The sequence below is a fragment of the Electrophorus electricus genome, chromosome 11 (genome assembly GCF_041902795.1).
Source record: "Electrophorus electricus isolate QZ-2024a chromosome 11, ASM4190279v1, whole genome shotgun sequence".
NCBI classification, from domain to species: domain Eukaryota; kingdom Metazoa; phylum Chordata; class Actinopteri; order Gymnotiformes; family Gymnotidae; genus Electrophorus; species Electrophorus electricus.
The window spans coordinates 10,297,501-10,321,255 of NC_137507.1; the positions used below are offsets into that span (position 1 = coordinate 10,297,501).

The 23,755-nt window shown below is 42.9% G+C and overlaps 1 protein-coding gene across 4 annotated transcripts in view; it reads left to right on the forward strand.

Annotated features, from left to right (window-relative positions):
- stab2 (stabilin 2) overlaps nt 1–23,706 on the forward strand; it is a 29,382-nt gene extending 5,676 nt beyond the window's left edge. For 2 of the 4 annotated variants that reach the window (XM_035527961.2, XM_035527962.2), the window contains 62 exons: nt 79–201; nt 611–807; nt 979–1,109; nt 1,600–1,733; nt 1,932–2,014; nt 2,620–2,763; nt 3,156–3,299; nt 3,419–3,481; nt 3,562–3,678; nt 3,784–3,837; nt 3,975–4,055; nt 4,349–4,501; nt 4,637–4,696; nt 4,951–5,046; nt 5,503–5,589; nt 5,697–5,808; nt 5,929–6,106; nt 6,414–6,507; nt 6,599–6,757; nt 6,983–7,078; nt 7,256–7,351; nt 7,520–7,567; nt 7,802–7,938; nt 8,129–8,237; nt 8,428–8,505; nt 8,592–8,681; nt 8,820–8,927; nt 9,008–9,139; nt 9,444–9,572; nt 9,711–9,779; nt 10,184–10,270; nt 10,450–10,645; nt 10,806–10,901; nt 11,013–11,058; nt 11,279–11,358; nt 11,457–11,582; nt 11,850–11,923; nt 12,623–12,694; nt 14,214–14,333; nt 14,625–14,669; nt 14,804–14,884; nt 14,982–15,128; nt 15,212–15,352; nt 15,851–15,910; nt 16,533–16,709; nt 16,917–17,006; nt 17,230–17,376; nt 17,556–17,618; nt 17,857–17,980; nt 18,153–18,302; nt 18,568–18,672; nt 18,778–18,885; nt 19,138–19,331; nt 19,456–19,597; nt 21,011–21,144; nt 21,239–21,404; nt 21,744–21,850; nt 22,146–22,265; nt 22,357–22,506; nt 22,668–22,916; nt 23,077–23,184; nt 23,295–23,706. In XM_035527961.2, the coding sequence (XP_035383854.2) occupies nt 79–201; nt 611–807; nt 979–1,109; nt 1,600–1,733; nt 1,932–2,014; nt 2,620–2,763; nt 3,156–3,299; nt 3,419–3,481; nt 3,562–3,678; nt 3,784–3,837; nt 3,975–4,055; nt 4,349–4,501; nt 4,637–4,696; nt 4,951–5,046; nt 5,503–5,589; nt 5,697–5,808; nt 5,929–6,106; nt 6,414–6,507; nt 6,599–6,757; nt 6,983–7,078; nt 7,256–7,351; nt 7,520–7,567; nt 7,802–7,938; nt 8,129–8,237; nt 8,428–8,505; nt 8,592–8,681; nt 8,820–8,927; nt 9,008–9,139; nt 9,444–9,572; nt 9,711–9,779; nt 10,184–10,270; nt 10,450–10,645; nt 10,806–10,901; nt 11,013–11,058; nt 11,279–11,358; nt 11,457–11,582; nt 11,850–11,923; nt 12,623–12,694; nt 14,214–14,333; nt 14,625–14,669; nt 14,804–14,884; nt 14,982–15,128; nt 15,212–15,352; nt 15,851–15,910; nt 16,533–16,709; nt 16,917–17,006; nt 17,230–17,376; nt 17,556–17,618; nt 17,857–17,980; nt 18,153–18,302; nt 18,568–18,672; nt 18,778–18,885; nt 19,138–19,331; nt 19,456–19,597; nt 21,011–21,144; nt 21,239–21,404; nt 21,744–21,850; nt 22,146–22,265; nt 22,357–22,506; nt 22,668–22,916; nt 23,077–23,184; nt 23,295–23,354 (7,067 nt within the window). In that variant the 3' untranslated portion in view covers nt 23,355–23,706. Of the gene's footprint in view, nt 1–78; nt 202–610; nt 808–978; nt 1,110–1,599; nt 1,734–1,931; nt 2,015–2,619; nt 2,764–3,155; nt 3,300–3,418; nt 3,482–3,561; nt 3,679–3,783; nt 3,838–3,974; nt 4,056–4,348; nt 4,502–4,636; nt 4,697–4,950; nt 5,047–5,502; nt 5,590–5,696; nt 5,809–5,928; nt 6,107–6,413; nt 6,508–6,598; nt 6,758–6,982; nt 7,079–7,255; nt 7,352–7,519; nt 7,568–7,801; nt 7,939–8,128; nt 8,238–8,427; nt 8,506–8,591; nt 8,682–8,819; nt 8,928–9,007; nt 9,140–9,443; nt 9,573–9,710; nt 9,780–10,183; nt 10,271–10,449; nt 10,646–10,805; nt 10,902–11,012; nt 11,059–11,278; nt 11,359–11,456; nt 11,583–11,849; nt 11,924–12,622; nt 12,695–14,213; nt 14,334–14,624; nt 14,670–14,803; nt 14,885–14,981; nt 15,129–15,211; nt 15,353–15,850; nt 15,911–16,532; nt 16,710–16,916; nt 17,007–17,229; nt 17,377–17,555; nt 17,619–17,856; nt 17,981–18,152; nt 18,303–18,567; nt 18,673–18,777; nt 18,886–19,137; nt 19,332–19,455; nt 19,598–21,010; nt 21,145–21,238; nt 21,405–21,743; nt 21,851–22,145; nt 22,266–22,356; nt 22,507–22,667; nt 22,917–23,076; nt 23,185–23,294 lie in introns of those variants that run through there. The other 2 variants (XM_081723241.1, XM_081723242.1) reach the window with 2 other exon arrangements.
- The last annotated feature ends 49 nt before the right edge of the window (nt 23,707–23,755 follow it).

The window sequence follows — 23,755 nt, forward strand, 5'->3', positions numbered from 1 at the left end:
ATGCAGAAAGTCTTTTGCAATGTCTTCACCTGTATGTAGCTTGTGTGTGTGTGTGTGTGTGTGTGTGTGTTCTCACAGAGCTTCCCAATTGTGCTGTGTTGCGCTGTGAGCAGAATGCACTCTGTTTTGAAGACATTTCCTCTGGAAAACTGGTGTGCAAATGCAAACCCGGTTTCTTTGGTAACGGCGTCCAGTGCACATGTGAGTACCTGTTTGATGGACTTCCTGGGACCTGCTCTTTCATTTCCATCAGAACAGAGCAGAGCACTTTTTATACAGCTTTTGCTCTGGTACTGTTGTCAGGAAGAGCTGAAATCCCTAATCTGAGCACTTTCTTCTTTTCCTTTTCTATGCTGACAAATTTGGTTATCAGTGTGTTATTCAAATGACTTTTTATAAGGCTCCAAAACCAAAATGTGATCAAGCCAGCTGCCTTCATTCTTTTGAAAAATCGTCTGACTGGTTTAATGCTATTTTTGTTTCAGGCATTGGATGTGATGTCATTTAAATTGGGACATTATGTGTAACTTTACATGTAACATGTGCAAAGGCATGTTTGTCCTGTTAGGACAGTTGTAATCATTATCATGTTTGTCATTGTTGTTTTCAGCGATTAACCCATGTCTGAGGAAAGTGTGCCATGAGCACGCAGTGTGTGTGCACACAGGACCAAATCAGCACTCGTGCACGTGTGCCGAGGGCTATCAGGGAGACGGCCTTGTTTGCATGCCTGTAGACCCCTGCCAGACAAACTTCGGAGGCTGTCTCAGCAATTCCACTGGATGTGTGTACGATGGCCCTGGAAAGGTGTGTGTGTGTGTGTGTGTGTGTGTGTGTGTGCACTCCTGTATTTTTCTTTAATTTCAGTACTTTCTTGTAAATAATCTCTAAGTAGAGCCAGGGTTTAGAATCTATGCTTATAAACTTGTAGCTGTGTCACTCCTTAACCCCCCAGGCTATTATTGAATTCCTCAACAGGCTCACTGTGAATGTCTGGAAGGATTTGAGAAGTTGGTTATGGGGGTGAGCTGCAGTCTGAAGGATGCGTGTAAGCCAGATTCCTGCCATAAGAATGCCCACTGTAGAACAGTGGCACCAGGAACAGTGGAGTAGGTTTGCTTGATGACTTTTATCTGTGAGGGGCGATAAAGGCATTAATGTCTCTTTGTGCATATTAACCAGAATTTCTGTGCAATTAAGTCAATGATGTCTAAACCTTTTTAATGCAGACCTTATTGGACCTTATACCCAAGAATACCCCATTATTTTCTAAAATATTATTGAGAAATTATTAAAGATTCAAGTTATAAAAAAGTTATTAAAGTATTCAAGTTCAATGAAAAAGGAAAACACAAAACAGGAAGACACAATAGTGGAGGGTGAAACACTGAATTTCTAGACCATCTGCTACCGTCAGGTGAAAACATAACCAGCCGCATACTAGCTAGCAGGTTACTACACTGTGGTTTAAAAAAGATTTGCTAGGTTAATTAGAATTAACACACACACACACACACACACACACACACACACACACACACACACACACACACACACACACACACACAGAAAATACATACTTCCTTTCCTCCCTGACAGGTGTACATGTCTGGAGGGGTTCCTTGGCAATGGAAAAATCTGCTTTGGCAATATAATGCAGAGACTGCAAGATCTGAACTCAGAACCTGGAGGCCGGTGGGTGGGTCAGCTGTCCAGCGCCATCAGTCTGTTTGGTGAGTGACATGTCACCTGCTCAATGCGATTGATCTGCGTGGTGAGTGACACTGGCTGTCCAATGCTAGCATGGCTTTTAGTGAAATTCGGTTGGTTGGTCATATAATTTACAGAAGGTCTAAGGTCCAGAAAGAGCTGTGCTTGACTTAGAGCTCAGAGAGTCACACACGTTCTGCTGTGCCTTGTTGGTATTACAGAAGCAGTCATGTCCTGGCCTCTGACGTCACGTGGACCGTTCACTGTTTTTGTACCAAGCAACAAAGCTTTCAAATCAACATCTGTGAGTTCAGTCATACAGACCATCAATCATAAAATTACATATACACTACTGTTCAAAACTTTGGAATCACTGCATCAGTGTTCTCAATAATCCACCTTTTTGTGGATATGTACATTAAATTATTATAATGTGATACTAGAATTTAAAAATTCATGAATTTTCAAATAACTTTTAGGAAGCACATAAATACACAAATAGTTTTGTCCAGAATTATATAGAATTGTGCAGATGACTCCAAAATGCTTCATAGACATGTATGGAGAGAGTTAATAATAAAATTAATATCCAGAATACTTCACAAAGGGGTAGAAAGCAATGATCAAATCTTGAGGCAGATTATTTCAGGAGAAATTGCATTAAATTCAATTTAATGAATTATTCAATAGTTAATGACCTTTAGTTCACTAAAATACTAAATGATAGTTTAGAATGACATATCTACATACATTATTTAGACCTACATTGCATAAAGTTGCATAAATATGGGAACCCAAACTTTTGAAGTAGTAGTGTAAATGATAAAAAAGTGCAAAACACATCCATGCTACACACACACACACACACACACACACACCCATGTGCATCGTACTGTTCTGCTGCTGCAGGTGAAAACTCTGATGGCAGATGAGGCGAAGGCCCGATACCTCGTCAAGTTGCACATGGTCGCCGTGGAAATGAACTCTGACACTCTGAAGAATGGAATACTCTATTACACGCTGACAGGGAAAACTGCTGAATCAGTAACTGAGGTAGAGGAGTGTGTGTGAGTGTGTGAGTGTGTGTGTGTGTGTGTGTGTGTGTGTGTGTGTGTGTGTGTGTGTGTGTGTGTGTGAGTGTGTGTGTGTGTGTGTGAGTGTGTGAGTGTGAGTGTGTGTGTGTGAGTGTGTGTGAGTGTGTGTGAGTGTGTGTGAGTGTGTGTGAGTGTGAGTGTGTGTGAGTGTGTGAGTGTGAGTGTGTGTGTGTGTGTGTGTGTGAGTGTGTGAGTGTGTGTGTGTGAGTGTGTGAGTGTGTGTGTGAGGGAGGGAGAGATAGAGGGAGAACAAAAATGGGATATTATAGCACTCTCTAACTGTCTCACTGTCTCTCACTGTCTCTCACTGTCTCTTTCTCTCTTTCTTTCTCTCTTTCCTTCTTTCCTAAGTCTGAGCAGGTTAAAGTCCGTATCCATGGCAGCCGTAGGAAAGGCCTGCTTCTGGAATCCAATATTATTGCTTCGAATGGAGTGATCCACATCACTGATAAAATGATGGACACGGTCCCTCCTACTGTTATAAGTGACAGTCAGGTGTGTTCTTCAGACAAGCCTGATGCTTTTAATAATACTGACGTAAATCAGGAAATCCCTCTTTCTGAGTTATTAAGTAAAATAAAACTCTTTTTTTATAATTTGCTTTTTGAATTCAGGAAAACCTGATGAAGATTCTTTCTGACAATGGAAAGTTCTCCCAATTTAAGTCTCTTCTTGAGGTATCGGAGAATTGTGAGAAATGTCTACATATGCAGTAAATGCGCATGTATGAAACTCTAAGTCTGTCTCTTTGCATCAGAAAACCAACATGGTGGCTATTTTGGACGAGGCAGGTCCCTACACAGTGTTTGCTCCAACAAACACCGCCTTTTCTTTACTGAAGGACGGTTACCTAGACTACCTTGTGTCTGATGAGGTGGGTCTGCACTGCAGAATTTCTGCAGTATTTTATATTTAGCATCACTTAACTGGAAACAAGTTGATCTTTCCCTTTATATTTCTGTTCCTTTCATCTCTGAAGGGCAATTCAAAACTACTGGAACTGATGAGAAACCATATTGTTTCCTCTGCTCAGGTGAGTGTTTCTGCTTGGACAATGTAGTAGGAATGTGGTGTCCCTTCTGCATAGCATATTGAAACTTTACACATGATGCTACCAAACGTCTTTTTCTGTAATTACACTCATGTCTTATTTTCTTGCATTGAAATCAGCTGAGTGTTAGCTACATCATCTCAAGTGCGCAGACTGTGTCCATGGCTAATCAAGTTCTAGCATTTAATGTCACCCTTGTTGTGAGTACTCAAGAATTTTCACACTTCATTTCATGTAACACTTCACCAGGAAATGTTGGCATTGCTAAAATGTATGAGAAGGAGTCAGTCAACAAACACACACATGCTGACCACCTCTAGCTGCATTTACAGTTGTTCAAATAGGAATGTGGTCTGGTACACTGTGGCATGTCAGTTATTCCCATTTATTATTCGGTCATAAAGTCTCTGGCTGATTCTCATTCATGTTTAGGTATGTAAGTAGTGTTTGTGTTGGATGGACATTTCCCAATATGGTTTCTGCTCATAATCAGGGTCAAATTTTGATCAACGGGGTAGCAGTGGTTGAGACAGATGTTGAGGCAAAGAATGGACGTCTCTATTCGCTGGATGGGATTCTAATCCCGCCCACCATAGAACCCATCCTCCCTCATCGGTGTGACGTTACTGAAAATGTTAAATATAAGGTGAGTTTTGGCCATGCATCTAGAAGTTACGTTTGATTTAAATCTGCAGAATCCCACGTCATCTAAGAAAAAAAGCTACTTTTGCTTGTTGGAGTGAGAGCTTCAATGGAAGACCATTTTGTCTTTTGTCTCCAGGGTCTTTGTGTGAGCTGTTCATCAGTCACCAGGTCCACCTGTCCAACAGGTGTCTCAATGGTAAGAAGATGCCTTCTTCATAACTTTTATTATTGTACGCCGACTGAAGTCATATAATTCAAAACATTTTATCATTAACAGGTTTACAGAAGATTTACAAATACCTAGTAATCATTATAGCTGCATGTTTGTCTGAGTGATAGAAAAGAGTTTAAGGTTGATTGTGTTTGAGGTTTTTAGTGTCTATCTCAAGGTGCATATCTAAATTATCTGTGTATATCTACGTTTCTCTCCCTTGTGGCTCTTGTGTTAAGAACACGTTTTCCAGGGGCTGTGTGTACATGAAAAAGTCTCTAGGCCTGAATATTCCTGTTCTGGGCTGCAGCCTGTATTGCAGTGAGAACCGTACTGTGAGTATGAGAACCAACACCAATCACTTCGTGTGTTCCAGATCTGCTCTAGCAAGCATTGCACCAGCCTTATAGGAGCTGGTAATCGAAATGTCAGTTTCAACAATAATACAATACAATACAATAACCCAAAGTTTCTGGGACTGGTGAGACTGGGTTCATTATTAGGCTTTACCTCCACAGATTCAACATGCCAACTTCTTTGTTTAATTTATAATAGGAGAAAATCCCGCCAACGCAGTAGTTCGATCTAACATACTTACATATACTCAGGGCACAAAGTTACACTGTCATAAAGTAAACCTCCGGTAGATATGTTTACCCCCGAGTCCTGACACTAATTACTTAAGAGCAGAGTAGATTTGTACATTATACTTTATACAGCATTTTGGGTGTTTTGTATTAAAACTGAAGCTGAAGTAGGAGATGATGTCTCTCTTTCTCCATGTTGTGAAGACCCCACAATGCTGTAAAGGCTTTTTTGGATCAGACTGTTCCCCTTGCCCAGGTGGATTCACTGCCCCCTGCTCCTCTCATGGCATGGTACACACACACACACACACACACACACACACACACACACACACACACACACACACACGCATACACGCACACGCACACCCAACTTCACAACTCTCCCTTTGTTTCAGTGCTTCGAGGGTATAGATGGCAATGGCACTTGTCAGTGTGAGCCCAACTTCAAAGGGTCCCGTTGCCAGTACTGTGCTGACCCCAACAAGTACGGCCCATCCTGTGACCAAAGTGCGACTCCAGAAGCAACGGAGTACCCTCCCATATCCATAGATAAGATCCATCTTTGTCAGCCTCGACTGTCATAAGAGCTTCAGTAATCTCCCTTCACCTCTCTTTCCTGTACCCCAGCCTGCGGGTGTGTGCAGGGCATGTGTGACAACCGCCCAGAAGCCCACGGCACGTGTAAGTCAGGCTCCTGCAAGCCAGGTTTCTCTGGGCAGCTCTGTGATAAGCACACCCAGCCCTGCGGGCCCAAGCAGCCGTGCCACGCCCATGCCGACTGTGTCTACAGCGAAGGAGAGCTCATGTGAGTGCCTCGCCTTTGCCCCGTCCTTAATCTGCCCTTAACCCCACCCTTACACTACCGTTAACCGACTTGAGTGGTTGGAGAAGCAGGAGGGAAAGCTCCACCTTGGGACTTGGTAGCAATGTTTAAAGGCAAGTAGTTATTTTCTTCTTTTAGTCAAGGGTTGTAATAGGTTTGGTTTCGGTTAAGCTAGAAGTAAGGCTGTTTTTTTTTATTCACTTCATCATATGGTATGAAGACGTGAAGGAACAAATTTTTCCAGTCAGGGAGAGGTGTGTTTCATTTTACTTGTGTATCTTTGTTCAAGGTGTGTGTGTAAGCTGGGTTTCAAAGGGAATGGATTCCTGTGTGTGGAGAGCGACCCGTGTACTTCACCTCCCAACGGAGGCTGCAGTAACAACGTAGGTCAAGAATGCATTTGTGTGTGTTGGTCCGCGCGCACATGTGTGTGCGTGTGTGTGTTTCTGAATGTCTTTGTTCTCTCTCTCTCAGGCTAGGTGTATAAAAACTGGACCAGGCACCCGCAGGTGTGAGTGTCTGAAGGGGTGGAAAGAGGATGGAGATGAATGCCAGCCTGTCAATAACTGTGTGGAGCCCTCTAGAGGCGGGTGCCATCCCAACGCGTCATGCGTCCACGTAGGCCCAGGACAGGTGAGACGGGCTGCTGCTTAACCCAGACACTCAGTCCAGCACAGACTCTAGACTAAGGGCACTTGCACAGCATATTGTGTTGTGGATGTTGCCTTAGAGCCACTTTTGCCTACTCTACATCAGTCCTTTGTACATCTCCATTGTTCCATACATCCATCCATCCAGACATTCATTCAGCCTCTGTGTTTGCTGAGCTTGTCAGTCATTCTTTCTATTTTTTTCCAGAATTACTGTATGTGCAAGAAGAATTACCGTGGCAATGGGAAAGATTGTGAGGCTATCAATCAGTGTGTAGATCAAATTGGAGGATGTCATCAGCATGTTAGTGTGACACACACACACACACACACACACACACACACACACACACACACACACACACACACACACACACACACACACACTTTCAGATGAGTTAACATCATAATAGCATTACACCATTACATGAGATGGTCATACCATTACTGTGGGAGTTAAATGATCACATTATTCCTCCAGGCTTCTTGCTTGTATGGGAATCAAGGGAGGTTTGAGTGTGTATGTCAGATGGGTTATTCAGGAGATGGGAGCATCTGCTATGGAACCTTGGCACAGGTATGACAGCAGAATACTACACGGTTTATTAGTATTTCAGTGATTTTAGATAATGCTCTGCCATATGTTAGACTTCACAGAATTTAATCACACTGAATATGAACACCTGAACACTGAGAAACATGAATATCCTCACATTAACAGGATTATTTACATTTTCTTCTAAAGGAAGTGGAAAACAATCCTGATCTGAGTGAATTCAATACGTGGTTGACTGTAAGTTTCAGTCTGTACTTTTTTGAGAATTAAGATATAAAGTCTATCTAAATTATTGATAAAAACATTTTTTTATGCAGATTGTGTTAATAATTAATATGTTCCTAAGTCACTTTTTGGAACTGATCTTTGAAGGACTGAGGCAAAGTGTATATCAGAGGTAAAGGGTAATATGTGTGCTCTGTGGGGAATTATTACGGGTGTTCTGAGTGTCTCCTCTGGAATGGGCTGCAGCGAGCAGACCTCAAGGACATGCTGACCGAAGGCCAGAACATGACTCTATTTGTGCCATCGGAACAAGCCATCGGCACCCTGAGCAAAGACGACCGGGATTACTGGCTGGCCGTCAGCAACCTTCCAAGTCTGGTCAAGTGAGTTCACTATCACAGTGTAATCTGCACTAGTGTAATCTGTCACCTTGCCACATCTCTTTGGGTTGCATACACAGTTGCTCTTGGTGTAAAATCAACAGTGGTCAGTCATGAAATGCAGTGGAATGTCATATGATATTTAATGACTCTTAATGGTTGCTCATAATTGGTGTGTTCAATCTGTCCTCAGGAGTCACATGGTTTCTGGGTTCTTTGCTTTGGCTGAGCTCCGGAGTTCACCTTCTCCAGAACTAGTTTCCCTTTTGAAAAAGACACTTCCTGTTTCCTGGACCAATGAGGTAAAAAGACTGTGGGGATTCTATCATTCTATCTTTATAGTCACTCACACACACACACACACACACACACACACACACACACACACACACACACACACACCAACACCTACACATTCCAAGCAATTTTATTTTAAAAAAGGCTGTAATGAAGGGGATTTTCTCACTGGGTATATTCTGTATTCTTCATTAGACCACCAGAGTGGCTGGAGCTAAAATTGTATCAGGAGACATTGTTGCCAAGAATGGATTCATTCACCTGATCGACACAGCAAGTGTTAAAAAAACACCTCAAAATGCAGTGGAATCCTCGTACTGTTATGTAGTGGAAATGATAGACTGGTGTTTCTTTGCCAGGTTCTCATCTCTGATCGTAAGCTGAGCGAAGGTTTACTTGAGGTGCTGAACCAGAGACCACAGTTCTCTCTCTTCAGGGACATGCTTCTTGTGGGTATCCCCTAATGCTCTTCTTGTAGGTCTGTCATACTGCCAGTCTCTCACAGGGAAGGATATGATTGTCTCTCCTTAGCTTTTATGGTGTAAGCATCATTAACATGATTAAATTGAGCTTTTCTGGTGCTTTAGAAATTCAACTTGACTGAGGAAATGGAGAGCGCCTCTGGTTTTACATTGTTCGCACCTACGGACAGTGCTATTACTGAATATCTGAAGAACACTGGTGAAAGCTCATTGGTACTGTACACACACACACAAACACACACACATGTTTGGTGTTTGTATATATGTGATAGTGTGTGATTTCTCCAAATTAGGACCTGAATGTGACGCGTTACCATATTGTGCTGGGTGACACCCTGAGGCAGGCGGACCTGCAGGATGGCCTGTACAAAGACACCATGCTGGGTTTCTCCTATCAGATAGGCATTTTCTGCAAAGACAGTAACGTAGGTCGACTCCTTACCCTTGTGAACGGGGAAATCATAGGAACATATGGGATGTAGGAGAGATGTGCGTTAAACCACCCAGTACACATGAGAACAGCTACTCTGTTCCCAGTCAGTTGTGGAAAATGGAGCCTAAATGCTCACAGACATGCAGACAGACACTCACAGACCCACACAAACATGTCTCCGTCTTCCCACAGTAACGCTAGTGAGTGAGGAACAGTCAAACCCTTTCATACAAAGAGAGCATCGAGAGCCACACACTTAATAAATCTCTCTCTCTCTTTCTGTCTGTCCTTCTCAGTGGTGGGTGAATAAGGCTCTGGTGACTGCTACGGACATTTTGACTTCTAAGGGGGTCATCCATGAAGTGTCTGCTGTACTGAAGGTGCCCAGGAACCGCTGTGACACAGCGTCCACCAAGATCGTCCAGGTGATTCCCTCTGCTGTGCACAGCTCTCCCAGACTCTCTCACCCGCCGAACACCTTCACAGGCAACAGGGCAGACCCACTTTGCTGAGCTGTTTGTCAGGCATGAGTTTGTGATCTTCTGGAATAACACTGTATGCAGGGGCAGTGCATGGACTGCTTTCACCCAACCGAGAGCCGTTGTCCCCCTGGAACCCAGCAAGTATTCACGGTAAAATCAATGGCACATCTCTAAAACAAGCTATTCATCTAAAACACACGCATTAATTACTTTATGTGCCACCGTTTACAACCATAATCTAGTCAGTTTAACCAAACATTAGTTTAGCTTTTTAAATCTATTCAGTGCTCATTTGGGAGTGTGGCTGTGTTTCATAGATGTGGCTAATGGTATTTTTACATTTACATTACATTTACTGTTTTTACAATTAAATTTCCATTTTTACATTTTTGCATTGAATTCAATATTATGTTCTTGTTCATATAATTTTGTTTTTATTGGTGTCACTGTATTGTTAATAAGACTTCAGTCTCAGCTGGGTTTCTGGGTAAAATGAACATTTAAATGGAGCAGACTGACATGTCCTGATTTTGTCCTTTTTTTTTTGCCCAAAGTCCATAAAAAGGACCAAATGTGCATATAGCAGGAGGAAACACGGGATGTTCATTGGCTGTGAGGCTTCCTGTCAAAAACGGACCATCGTACGTGAGATTTTTAAATTCCTTTCTTCTGTAAGTTGTTTAAATGATGGTGCTGAATTTTGCACATGTTGGATTGAGTATGTTTTAACACTGATGTGATTTTACTGTTATTTTGTCATCATTAAGTTTTGATTGGAGGGAGGTTCCCTCTCTTGTTTTCTCTCTCTCCCTCTCTGTAGGTAAGGAAGTGTTGCGAGGGCTTTTATGGTCTTAACTGTGAGAGCTGTCCAGGGCCAGAAGGCCAGCCCTGTTTTGGTAACGGTGTGTGTGTGGACGGTATTAATGGTACAGGAGCGTGTCGGTGCAACCCTGGCTTTAACGGCACAGCCTGCGAGTCCTGCCAGACAGGAAAGTACGGCATCCACTGTGACCAAGGTATTCCGCCGTGGAATCTACCTTTGTAACGTACCTTTGTAATGTACAACAATGTAAGTTCCCAATACACTACGGGTAAAAGCTTGTTAAACCTCCACATATTTCTCTCAGTCGTATTTGTTCCCTTTTTCCCTTTTTCTCTCTTTTCCTCTCACTGCAGACTGTAAGTGTGTGAATGGTCACTGTAATGATGGTCAGGAGGGGGATGGCACCTGTGAATGTGACGTTGGATGGAGAGGAATACTCTGCTCTATAGGTGAGGAATTACACACACACACACACACACACACACACACACACACACACACACAAATTTAATTTCTTTTTTGTGATGAGAAAAGAAACTTAGCTCCGTGTTTTATTTCAGCCATAACCACAGACTCATGTAAAGGGACGTGCCACACCAGTGCAAAGTAAGTGAGACCCTCTCACTCTCAGCCCCCTCTCACTCCCTGATCCCTCTCACTCCCTGATCCCTCTCACTCTCAGCCCCTCTTCTCTCTGACTCCTCTCACTCTCTGAAACATCTCATGCTCATACTCCTCTTTCTGGGACCTCTAATATACCTTTATATTTGTCTTAAAATGTGCGTATTTTGTTATAACTTTGTTTGAATGTGTGTGTGGTTTTCAGTTGTCTACTGAACGTAGCAGATAATTCATATTACTGTAGATGTGCAGCTGGTTACCAGGGCAACGGTACATACTGTACAGGTAGGTAGTGGTTTAAAGATTTGCCCCCTGCCACGTTACAAAGTGAAGTTTGAGACTCGGCTCTGTTTGTATTTGTGTGTGGGTATGTGTTTCCTCAGCGGTGAACGCTTGCGCGAAGGATAATGGCGGATGCTCCTCCAGCGCTGTGTGTAAGATAACTATCCCAGGACGCAGGAAGTGTGTGTGTAACCCAGGTTATGCAGGGGATGGAAAAGTGTGTGTGTGTAAGTCTGACATGTCTCAATTTCAGTTGTGATGTTTCTTGAGTGTGCATGTTTGTGTGCATGCTTGAGTGTGCATGTGTGTGTGTGTGTGTGTGTGTGTGTGTGCATGTGCGTGTGTGTGTGTGTGTGTGTGTGTGTGTGTGTGTGTGTGTGTGTGTGTGTGTGTGTGTGTGTGTGTGTTTGGGCACTGTAATGTGCTATTGGGGCCAGTGTACTGTCCATTCCTTTGTGCGTCATGTTGATGACTTTGGCCCTCTGATTCTCCAGCAATCAATCCATGTCTGGACGGTAGTGGAAGGTGCAGTGCCTATGCAGACTGTGTACACACAGGCCCAAACAAGGTTGGTTTCCCGACCATGTGCATGCGCATGTGCATCTGTGCTTGGTTTTCATATGTGTAACCTAGGGGTCGTAAGGGCAGCACAAAACAATCAAAACCCTGCCATTAAGCAATCTAACAAGCAGAGCATTACAGGCTAAGAACACTTGAGAGAGTGAACATAAGACTTAAAGCTTAACACCAAATACAACAGGGGAGTATACGAGCAGCCAAGGGAATGGACAGCTAAAGAGGACTACTTAGAGGAGGAGTAAAGAACACCTCCCAGGAGGAGCAAGAAGCCAACCAAAGCAGGAGGTGTATGGTTAGGCAGAAAGACTCGAGAGGTGCCAACACCAAAGACACAAAAGACAGAGGAGATCCTGACAGAATGCTAGAGTATTGCTTTTTAGTAGATTCACAACAACAACAACTATGACTACTATTACTACTACTGCTACTACTACTACTACTACTAATACTTATTATAATACTAAAACTAATGCTACTACTAGTACTTCTATTAATACTAATACTACTACTATTATTAATACTAATACTTCTAAAACTAATATTAACTTATGTAACAAACTTAACTTATGAACCAGGTTCTGATTCTCAGTAATGGAGGCTGCAACCCAGTTGGTTTTAAATACCTGAATTTGACTTCAATCGCAAAAATTAAGTGAAGAAATAAAAGCACTGTTCACTATGCTTTCAGACAGCATGTGTGTGCAAAGCAGGCTACTCTGGAAATGGACAGCAGTGTAATCCTATCAATTTGTGTTACAAGGTAAGAAAGCCTCTGGACTATGAGCCCAGCACAGCAAAACCCATTTGCCTGTAAAATGCACTCAGCAGCCTATCTTGTACTTACACTCACTAGAGATTAGGTACAGAGTGTTATCATGCACAGGAGTGTTGCTGGGGTTTTTACATGTGGAACTGAGATCCATCGACCAAAATTAACCAGTCAGCTGCAGCCTTGTAAATCATACCATTAATCAAGAGTTTAATGATGGCCAACATAAGCTATGTACAGCAACCAGATATTCAGTCTCTAACTGTGCACTGGCCGTTTCTACCTTAAAGTGGCGATCAACTAACTAACTGATATTTTAGGACCTCTCCTAAAGGGTTCTGGATCATATTAAGAAGTCTGGAGTTCCCTTTGTCCAGATAGGTAGTAATGAAGACAGCTGTAATGTGGAATCCCCAGGGATCTGTTCTTGGTCCACTTTTATTTAAGCTATACATGCTCCGATTAGGCCAGTTCTACAACACAATAAGATTTCCTATCAATGTTATGCAGATGACACACACATATACACTTAGTTCTCTCACTGGATGATTATCCTAATAGACACTCTGTCTCTGTTTGTAGCACATAAATAACTGAATGACAGAATTTCCTGAAAGTAAATAAAGACAAAACAGAGGTTATGATATTTGACAACAGAGCAGAGAATCTCTAAATTGTTCCCCATCGTGAATCTAGGGATCTAAAAATGTAGTAAGAAATCTCAGCCTTAGAAAGTTCTTGGAGATCTAATAGACCCAGGACTGACCTTTACTGGCCATATCAAATGAATATTAAGAAACTATAAGGGTATTAAGAAAGGCTTAATGTTCCAACAAGACCTTGGACACTTTTGTGTGATTTTATCTCCAACCAGGTTGACTAATACCAGTTGACTAGTATATATTTTGATCACTTGCTCAAGGAGTAAAAACCCAGTAGGTCTCTGAGATCCAAGGATACAAGGCCCAGAATGTGGAGCCCAGAATTTAAACCAAACACGGAGAAGCAGCATTCATTTTTTTTTATTTTTATACATGACTGATAACTCCAAGATGAATTTAGATGTGGCCCAAATCTTTTTAAATTGAGGTTAAAAGTGTTACTGGTCATAATTGAGCTCTCTGTATTAATTTATATCTGCAGCACTTTATTTTATCATTATATATTGTTCATCTTTTATTTTCATTTATTAGTTATTGCTGTGTAAATCAGATGTAACTATTTTTCAAAAAAGCTTCCTGAGGTTATAGATCTCGGGATGAAAAACAATTTTATTATTTCATCATTTTATTTCATTCACTATTTTTGTGTGTTTGTCTGATGCGCTTTGAATTGGCACTGTGTATGAAAAGTGCTGTACACATAAACTTGCCTTGTTTTGCCTTCACCTAAAGTAGCTGGTGTATGCATGTAATCTGGCATCACAGGGTTTGGCATGTGTGACTGCACTGAGCCCTAACGTAATAAATGAATGTGAATAGCTGTAATCTATTCATCTGATCCTTGTCAGAAAAATGGAGGCTGCCACAAGCAAGCCATCTGTATGATGAAAGGACCAGGGGAGAGGAACTGCACCTGTCGCAAGGACTACATGGGAGATGGGATGACCTGCAAAAGTAACGTCATGCAGGTGAGAGCCAAGGAGCGCTCTCTCTCTCTCTCTCTCTCTCTCTCTTGCGCGCTCTCTCTCTCTCTCTCTCTCTCTCTCTCTCTCTCTCTCTCTCTCTCTCGCTCTCTGACTCTCTCGCGCTCTCTCTCTCTCTCGCGCTCTCTCTCTCTCTCGCTCTCTCTCTCTCTCTCTCTCTCTCTCTCTCTCTCTCTCTCTCTCTCTCTCTCTCTCTCTCTCTCTCACTCACACACACACAAACTCTCTGCCGTCTCATTTTCACTAACTTAAATGTGTCTCCCATTGTGCCTTCAGGAGCTCCGAAACAGAGAGCTGACAAGTTTCTTCTACAGTGTGTTAGTGAGTCTGTCATTCATTTGAATTGTATTATTGATGTGTTTTTTAATCATTATTTTTCTGTTTTCTTGAACCCTGTGTTACAAAATATTAGTTAATGCAGGCAGGAAATAATCAGCATATGTTTATGCTTTCAGTGGTCTGATGCTTATTTCCTACAAGGACGTGGTCCATACACTGTGTTTGCTCCTAACAATAAGGCACTTAAAAAGGCAGAAGTAAGTCCAAGTGTTTTATGAAACTGCCCAGTGTGCATGTTGAATGACTGGACCAACAGTCCTCTCGGTCACATCATAATCCTGCATCACTTCCCAGTACCAGAAGCCAGAGAATAAAGAGAGCAATGCAGCGCTGGTCCTGTACCACATCGTGTCATGCCGTATCCTGATGCCGGAGGACCTGATGCAACCCCGTAACCTCACCACGCTCAGCGGGGAAACGCTCACCATCTCCTACTCGGAGGTAGGCGTGCTGACCTCAACACAAAAGAGCCACTTCACTCCCTGCAGTCCTACTGAGATCTATAAACTGTGCTTTGTGTGCAGGGCTCGATATATATCAATAACAAGGCCAAAGTGGTGTACAGCGATCAAGAGAGCAACAACGGGATTTTCCACGAGATCGACACGGTTCTCATCCCCCCCAGCTTCCAGAAGCTGAATGGAATGAATAAGTCTGCCAGCCTCGTAGGTGTCGGCATTTATCTTGAGACTGTCTTGCGTATGGAAGATGCAAACCACTAGTTCAGTGATATTATCATGCAGCAAAGTAAATACCCTTGAAGGTTTTGCCTCTTTTGACCAACTTTGTCAGACAAATCTCTTGATCTAATGTTAATGGTGTGAATAAATCCAGGTTTCCTCATCTATCAAATGATGCTAAGAATTATTTTGTTATTATTTATTTTAAAAAAAACTTTGAAGAAATGAGCTTTCACATAGCAAACCCCTGACCTCAGCACCTGTTATTGCCTCTTTTACAGAAGTAGCTTCAGAGGAAATTTAACTTCCACTGTTAGATTAAGTCACTTTAAACTACTGAGAGCACAGGAATGAAGTTTAGATTCCACATGTTCCCAAACATAACAAACAACACCAGCTGTACAGGGAGTGCACTTAGAGATTTATTCAAAAACACCAAATGACCTCTTACCTGGACTTTATTTCACCATTTATTTCTGGCAGCCTGACCTCAAAGATGTAGCAAATGAACACGGCTTCAAGACATTTTTCAAACTGTTGGAGGTGCGTACAAGTAAAATCAAATCAAATCACTTTTTTTGTTGTCACTTTAGCACAGATGTGAAAGTGAGTGAAAAGCTTGAGTAGATAGTCCCCCACAGTCTGTAAGTAGACAATGTATACACATTAAATACAGAATATATACACATTAACATACACCCTTTATGCTGTGTTTCCAGAAGGTATAAATATATAAGCTGTGAAATATACAGATGTACACATTTCTATTATAGAATATATGGATTACGTTCAAATACAAGGTGTGGATAGAGTTGTACATGACATAGTTGTGTCAGTAAAGGTTTAGATGTACTAGAATTGCATGGTATGATCTGTTCAGAAGTTGTCCCTGTATTGTACCATACACACGGCAGTATGGATGAGAGTGTGATGAAAGCTACAAGTCAAAGTTGGGAGTCAAGTTCATTTGTATTTGTTTGCTTGCTTTGTTTGCTTGTTTTGTTTTTATGGTTTGTTTTTATCAAATGGTTCTGGAATAAATTTTATTTTGAGCGTTCAACCATGTAAATGGACCACCCAAAGCAAAACCTTCAAAAAAAGTGTTGCTGGCTTCTGCGCTGCAGAAAACACTCCACACTTTTGTGACTTGGTCTGTTGTTGCCAGGACACGGAGGTGATGGAGCGGGTACAGGACCGCCTCCATCAGCCTGTCACGCTCTTCCTCCCCACCGACTCCACCATGGCTGCCCTGCCTCAGGAGCAGAAGGACTTCCTGTTCGGCCTGCAGAACCGCGCCCAGCTGAAGGAGTACCTAGAGTACCATGTCCTCCATGATATGAAGGTAAGGCAGTAAGTTCATTCAGTGCAGATGGTAGCAGGCTGGACCCAGTTCAGACAGAGCTCAGGAGGACCTACGTCACTGTTTAGAGCTCCACATGCCTGCTGTGCATTGTGTTTCTGATGGAAGTTCCAGCCATAGAGGAAACTGAAGCTTGTGCCTTTATAATCCTGGGTATATATGCAATGATTTTGTATGTGTCTTTTTTAGATGCAGTCTGCAGAAATGATTCATTTCAGTTCAATGAAGACCCTTCAGGGTTCTGACATCTCTGTGAGCTGCGTCGGAGAGGACCAAATAGTGAGTGATGGAAAAGTCTTGGACTCAGGAGAGGAGCTTCAGGAGAGCAAGGACCAATCAGGGAACAGAGAGCACTTTCCAATCTGTAGTTCAGTGTTGTGCTGTGTGTGAAATTGGGCCCTTCATCTTAAACAAGCCATGCTGAAAAGGATTGAATGTTATTTCTAAAGTTAAGTTGGCTACTTTACCATACTTAATATTATTGATATCATTCACTTTTTAGGGTGAACTGTACATCAGTGACAAAAGTTGTCGGATTGTAAAGAGGAACCTAAAGTTCAATGGAGGCTTGGTTTATGGTATTGACTGCTTGTTAACACCTCCCAGCCTTGGGGGGCGCTGTGATCAGAAGGACACTGTAGACATCACAGTAAGTTCCACATAATTCCGATCTATGCTGACAAAATCCTCTACTGATATGCAGCATGCATATTATATGCAAATTATATAAATTACATACTTCCTATTTTAAAAATGTTTCTTAACTATGCTGCACTCTCATTTTGTATTATATATAGATTATATAAATGGTTTCTTTTCCTGTGGTAGATGCCTTGCAGATATTGTGCTGTTACAGTGTCATCTGATTGCCCTTCAATAAGTAAACCAAAGGTATGTTTTCTCTAATCACAAATCCATGCCCATTTCACTATGTACACATAAATGACTACCTTTCCAAAAAATCAAAAATGCTTCATCCAACTCATACAAACACTATGTGAAAGATATTACATTTGTTTTATATATATTTTTCCATTAAGATCTCTCATTTGAGTATGTTCCTGTAGTTACCTTAAGGCTAATCATTTCTATATGTTACATTTTATTTTAACATGTTTTTGGAATGCAGTCTATACAGAGGTGCGACCTACCCAGACGCTTCTCATCTGTGAATGCTGGATGTCAGTCTGTGTGCACCATGGTCATATGGAAGCCCAAGTGCTGCTCAGGTTACTACGGCAGGGATTGTCTCGGTACAGTAGTCCAGACTTCATGCACATTTTACTACAACTCACTAATCATGTTGTTAATGGCAGCTATATTTGGGCCCTTCTGGGTTCTTAGACATTGTTGCTTTTGCATAATAACAGTGAAAGTGATGGTGGCATTGTGTGTGTGATATTCTCACTGCAACCTGTTCTCCAGCCTGTCCTGGAGGACCAAGATCCCCCTGTAGTAACCATGGACAGTGTGATGGGGATCACCTAGGCAACGGCACCTGCATATGTTTTCCTGGGTACCAGGGAGTGGCCTGTGAATTATGCATAGATGGCCACTTTGGACCAGAGTGCAAAGGTCACATTCTCTACTGAACATGTAATAATCTAGTTGAAAAGTGTTTGCAAAGCTGAATAGTGAACTACAGCATGTGAATTTATGTATGCATCTTACTAGACTTTTTGCTAGTATGAGACAGTTTCATTATACATTCAGCTTTCCACACATGAATGACACAAGCACTGTGCCATAATCATATCCATGAAAAGCTTTTTCAGGTGGAGTGGAGGAAGTGGAAATTCTATTGAATGTTTTTTCTCCCCCTCACTTCCTGTCCCCACAGCCTGTAACTGTTCTGAACATGGATCATGTGATGAGAGTCCAGACGGTACAGGTTCCTGCTTCTGTGATGAGGGCTGGACTGGTCCACAGTGTGAACACAAGCTGGGTACGGCACACACCCACCACATCTCCACATTGTTTGTACAGCATGGGGGATGTGAATGTTCCTTGTATCTGTGCTGAAACCCTCGCTGCCTTTCTGATGCCGTAGTCGACAGCCCTGTGTGCGTCCCTGCTTGCCATGCAAAGGCGGTGTGTGCCAAGAACAACTCCTGTGTTTGTAAACCATTTTACGAGGGAGACGGGCTCACCTGCACAGGTAAACACTACACTTCTCCAGTCTGGCCTCAGCTCTCATCCTCCTATAACCACTCCTTCAATGCAACTACTTCTCCAGAAAGGAACAACCTGACAGACAGAAGTAGTGGCTTGTGCTCCCTTAGTCTTTGGTCTGTGTAGGAAATGAGATGCGATCGAGAAAAGCTTGACCTCTCTTTCAACAGACATATCGGACCAGCGGAGATGATGGCTCACTTGAAACCATTCTCCAATCTCTTTCCCCTGCCTCCAGTGGCTGACCTGTGCGGGTTCTGGAATGGAGGCTGCTCGAAGAACGCCAACTGCTCCCAGAAGGACGAGAAGGTGAACTGCACCTGCTTGACGGGCTACTCTGGAGACGGCCATGTCTGCTCGCCGGTGGACCCCTGTGTTACGGATGATAACGGAGGCTGTCACGAGCATGCCATCTGTACAATGACTGGAGCAGTGAGCAGGCTTCTCTTCCTCTACACCTACACCTTCCTCTATATATGTATATTTTTTATATGCTGTGTGTGTGTGTGTGTGTGTGTGTGTGTGTGTGTGTGTGTGTGTGTTTGTAAAACCCCAGAATAAGAAGAAGTGTGAGTGTAAGCCTAACTACATTGGTGATGGTCTGGAGTGTGAGCTGAAGGTGCTTCCAGTGAATCGCTGCATGCAGGATAACGGCCAGTGTCACTCTGACGCTCAGTGCACTGACCTGCACTACCAGGGTGAGAGTTTCAGCCTCTCTCTGTGTAACTGGAATGTCCTAACATACATACATGTGATTGGACAGTAGCACTGTACACCTTTTCTGCAATCCTGTTCTACATGTAGTCCATTTCATGGTCACAGGAGTAGTAGGATGTGCAAAGAAGCCCAGGTGTCTGGTTTCTTCTTCCAGCTTCTCCTGGGGGATCCCCAGTCTTCCCCAGGCCAGCTTGGAGACGTAGTCCCTCCAGAATGTCCTCGGTCTACCCATAGTCCTCCTCCCTGTTGGCCATGTCTGGTATACCTACGGCAGGAGGTGACCACATAGCATCCTTATCAGATGCCTGAACCACTTCAACTGCCTGCTCTGCTTTACGCTCCTCCAAAGTTCATGAGCAGGTTATGGTTGGGAAATAGTAAATTGAGAACTTGAATTTATAGCTCAGCTCCCTCTTCACAGCTACAGTCTGCCACAGCGACCACATTACAGAAATTGCTGAACTTATCCTATGGTTGATATCACAATTCCTCTTGCCAACACTTGTGACCTCAGTTACTTAAACTCCTCCACTTGGGGTCAGGTTCTCGCCCAGAGGGAGTGTGCCACTCTTTCCCAGGAGATCACCATGTCCTTCAACTTGCCTCCTTTTCTGCTTAATGGTGTCACTCACTGTTAAAGTCCATAACCGGGTTTTTGGGTTGACGCTATACCAGGCACTGAAAAAGATTTAGCCACAATGAACCTGCTTCCACAATGGAGATTTTGAACAGGGTCCACCCATACTCAGTGTCCCCAATTACTCCAGAAAGTACAAGAAGCTCTCTTCAAATCATTTGGGAAGGTGTTTCCAAGCAGACCCTCACTATATGTTTGGGGCTACCAGGTCTGACCGAGAATGTTCCCTGCCATCTGATCCAACTCAGCACCAGATTGTGATCTATTGACAGCTACACACCTCTCCACATGAGTGTTCAAAACATGGCCTCAGGTCAGATGACACAACCACAAAGTTAATCACTGACCTTTGGCCCAAGGTGCTCTGATAATATGTACACTTATGAGCAGCCTTGTGTTCAGACTTTGTCTTTGTTGTACACCAATCATGGATAGTACAGAAGTCAAATAACATCCCACCTCTTGCTTCAGATTGGGCAGAACATTCCTCCCAGTCACTCCTCTCCAGGTTTCCCAGTCATTGTCCACCATATTTGTTTTGTAATAAAATACTGTCTGTATTACTGTTTGTTCAGAATATCAACTTTCTTTGGTTTGTATTAGGGAAACCCTGCAAGAATGAAAGTTCTCACATTGTTTCTCTATTTGAGTGAAATATAAGTAACTGTTTGGATAATTGTTTATTTCTTGGCCATCAGGGTGAAATTGTATGGTTGAGGCTAAATGTGTAATCTACACTTTATCTGCTTTACCTCAGATAAGACCGTTGGGGTCTTCCACTACCGTTCTCCACTGGGAGTGTACAAACTCAACTACACACAGGCGCAGGAGGCCTGCAAGCAGGAGGGAGGCACTATTGCTACATACACACAACTGTCCTACGCTCAGCAGGTGGGTGTAGATGCAAGTAGGCACACTGAGCATCTGAGCAAGAGATAGAGATGGCTGTGCAGTATGTTTGACGTCCTATCTGTGGGCCACGCAGGCTGGGTACAGTCTGTGTTCTGCCGGATGGCTCGAGCAGGAGCGCGTGGCCTATCCCATGAGCTATTCCCACCTCAAATGTGGCTTTGGTCACGTGGGCATCGTGGACTACGGCAAACAAACTGACCTGAGCAGGACCTGGGACACGTTCTGCTACCGGCCAAAGGGTAAGACCATGCAGCTTATGACGGTGTATGACAAACATAAAACATGTTAAACATGTTAAACCCCATAGTTCAACTATGACTCCAAACTCAAACCATAACCTCAGCCTCAAACCATAATCCCAATATTTAACTATAACACCAACCTTAAACCTTAATTCCAACTTCATGCCAAACTATACTGAGCCTCAAGTTTGCATTTAATACAACAATCCATGCTGTTAAATATAGATGGTGTGTGGGTGTGTGTGTGTGTGTGTGTGTGTGTGTGTGTGTGTGTGTGTGTGTGTGTGTGTGTGTGTGTGCATGTTTATTTATTTGTTAATATTATTCTTTTACCAGATGTGAAATGTGAGTGTAAGATGGGCTACATTGGTGATGGATACACTTGCACTGGAAACCTGCTACAGGTTCTCTCCTCCAAGCCCAACTTTTCCAACTTTCTGTCAGTGAGTATAACAGCTTACAAGCTGCATGAAAAACATGTTCTGCACTTTCCAAACAGAATCCCTGGAGTATTAAAGAAAACACTCCTGAGTAAACTGCATTACAGCCAGTTTGTTGTTACCAGAACATATTACTTCTGGTTTTATCAGAGTAGTTCTTAAGGACTAGCATTCTATGCTGTGTACATTGATGCACTGATATCAGATGCACTCATATCAGACTATTTCCACAAGATTTGGCTCTGATGTTCCCCAATAACTGACACTGACTGGTCTCATAAATTGTTCCCATCCCCAGCAAATCTTGAATTGCTCCAGAACTTCAGCATCAGGTCAAGAGTTTGTGAGGCGTCTCAGCAACATAACCACCCAGTCCACCCTGTTTGTGCCTGATAATGACGGTCTCTATGAGAACGAGGTAGCTTGGTCCTCTCCATACCACACAGATGTCTGCATTCTTCATGAGTCAAGATTAAAGGTGTTTCACACTCCCCCTCTCTCTGGAATAGACACTGTCCTACAGGGATTTAGAGCACCACCTGCTGGATGGGAGAGCTCTGGTGCTGCAAGCTCTCATTAACGTCAGCCATGTTCGAACACATCTGGGACATACACTCAGTGTGAAAGGGGTTCCTAGCCTGCAGAGCCCCCAGACACTGGTAAACATTTACCTCCTTTAAGCTGCATTATAGCTAGTGGATGTTCTAAACAATTACATTTACTTCAAGTCTAAATCAGGCATGCACAATGTCTCCTGAAAACTGTGTTAGTGGATGCAAATAATTACCAACAAAGTTTAACAGATCCTTTCTGCCTCCAGGCTTCCTCTGGATATGTCAATGACCGTTACATTATCGAATCTGACATTTTTGCATCCAATGGGATCATCCATGTGCTGCATGGACCACTGAAAGCTCCACCCCCTCCGGCCCCTTCCTTCCACCCCGCCCACAAGGCAGGGATGGGCATCGGCGTTCTGTTACTCGTCATCCTTATCGTGGCTGGAGCATTTGTGGCCTACCATTTCTACACCCAGCAATCCAAGCCTTTCCAGTTCCACTACTTCAAGGTTAGTGTGGACACGGTGCGTCACAAGATAGCAACATGTTTTTAATATGCAAACAGAAAAATTAATCCAAACATGTGAAGAAAGATTTAATAAAAGGAAAATGAATTAGACTGTTATAGTGTGTATATGCAGTATGCAAGTATGTGTGTTTGGCTTTCAGGAAGATGAGAATGAAGACAGCAGCCCTTCTGGATCAGCCCCGTACATCTCCAACCCCACGTATGAGTCCACACCTGCCCCCACTGACCCCCACCTCCCAGCAGATGAGGTAATTAAAAGAATTACAGTTACAGATTACAGTTATGCATAATTACAGTTACAGACTGAAACGGAACAAAACTTTGTGCTGCCCGGTTCTAACACTGGACTGTGTTACAGAAGGATGACGAGCAGCAGATGGTTGCCAGTGGCTCTTATGATCTTCTGCAGGATAGCTGAAGAGATGTGGGATCTCACTCAGACACTCTCCGTACAGCTCAGAGCCTGAACTGCTGTAGAGCAGCAGGACACTCAAGTGCTGCAGTACCTTAGTAGACCATAAGAGGGCCGAAGAAAAAAAGAACAAAGATAGAACGGCAGTTTCATAAAGTTGAACTGCAATGAACTGGACATTGACGACCCAGTAAAATGGGAAGTACTTTTGTGATTATGTGTGTAAAACTGTTTACGTCTCTGTGTGCATGTGTTCTGTGGTTGAATGTTTACATGTTTGTTGGCCTTTATTATTCCTTTGGTATAACAAGTTTATGTTCATGTTACCACTACATGCACAAATAAACAAACAAACGCATTTGTATCAGTTGTGATTCATAAACTCTAAGGTATATTTCACTGAACAT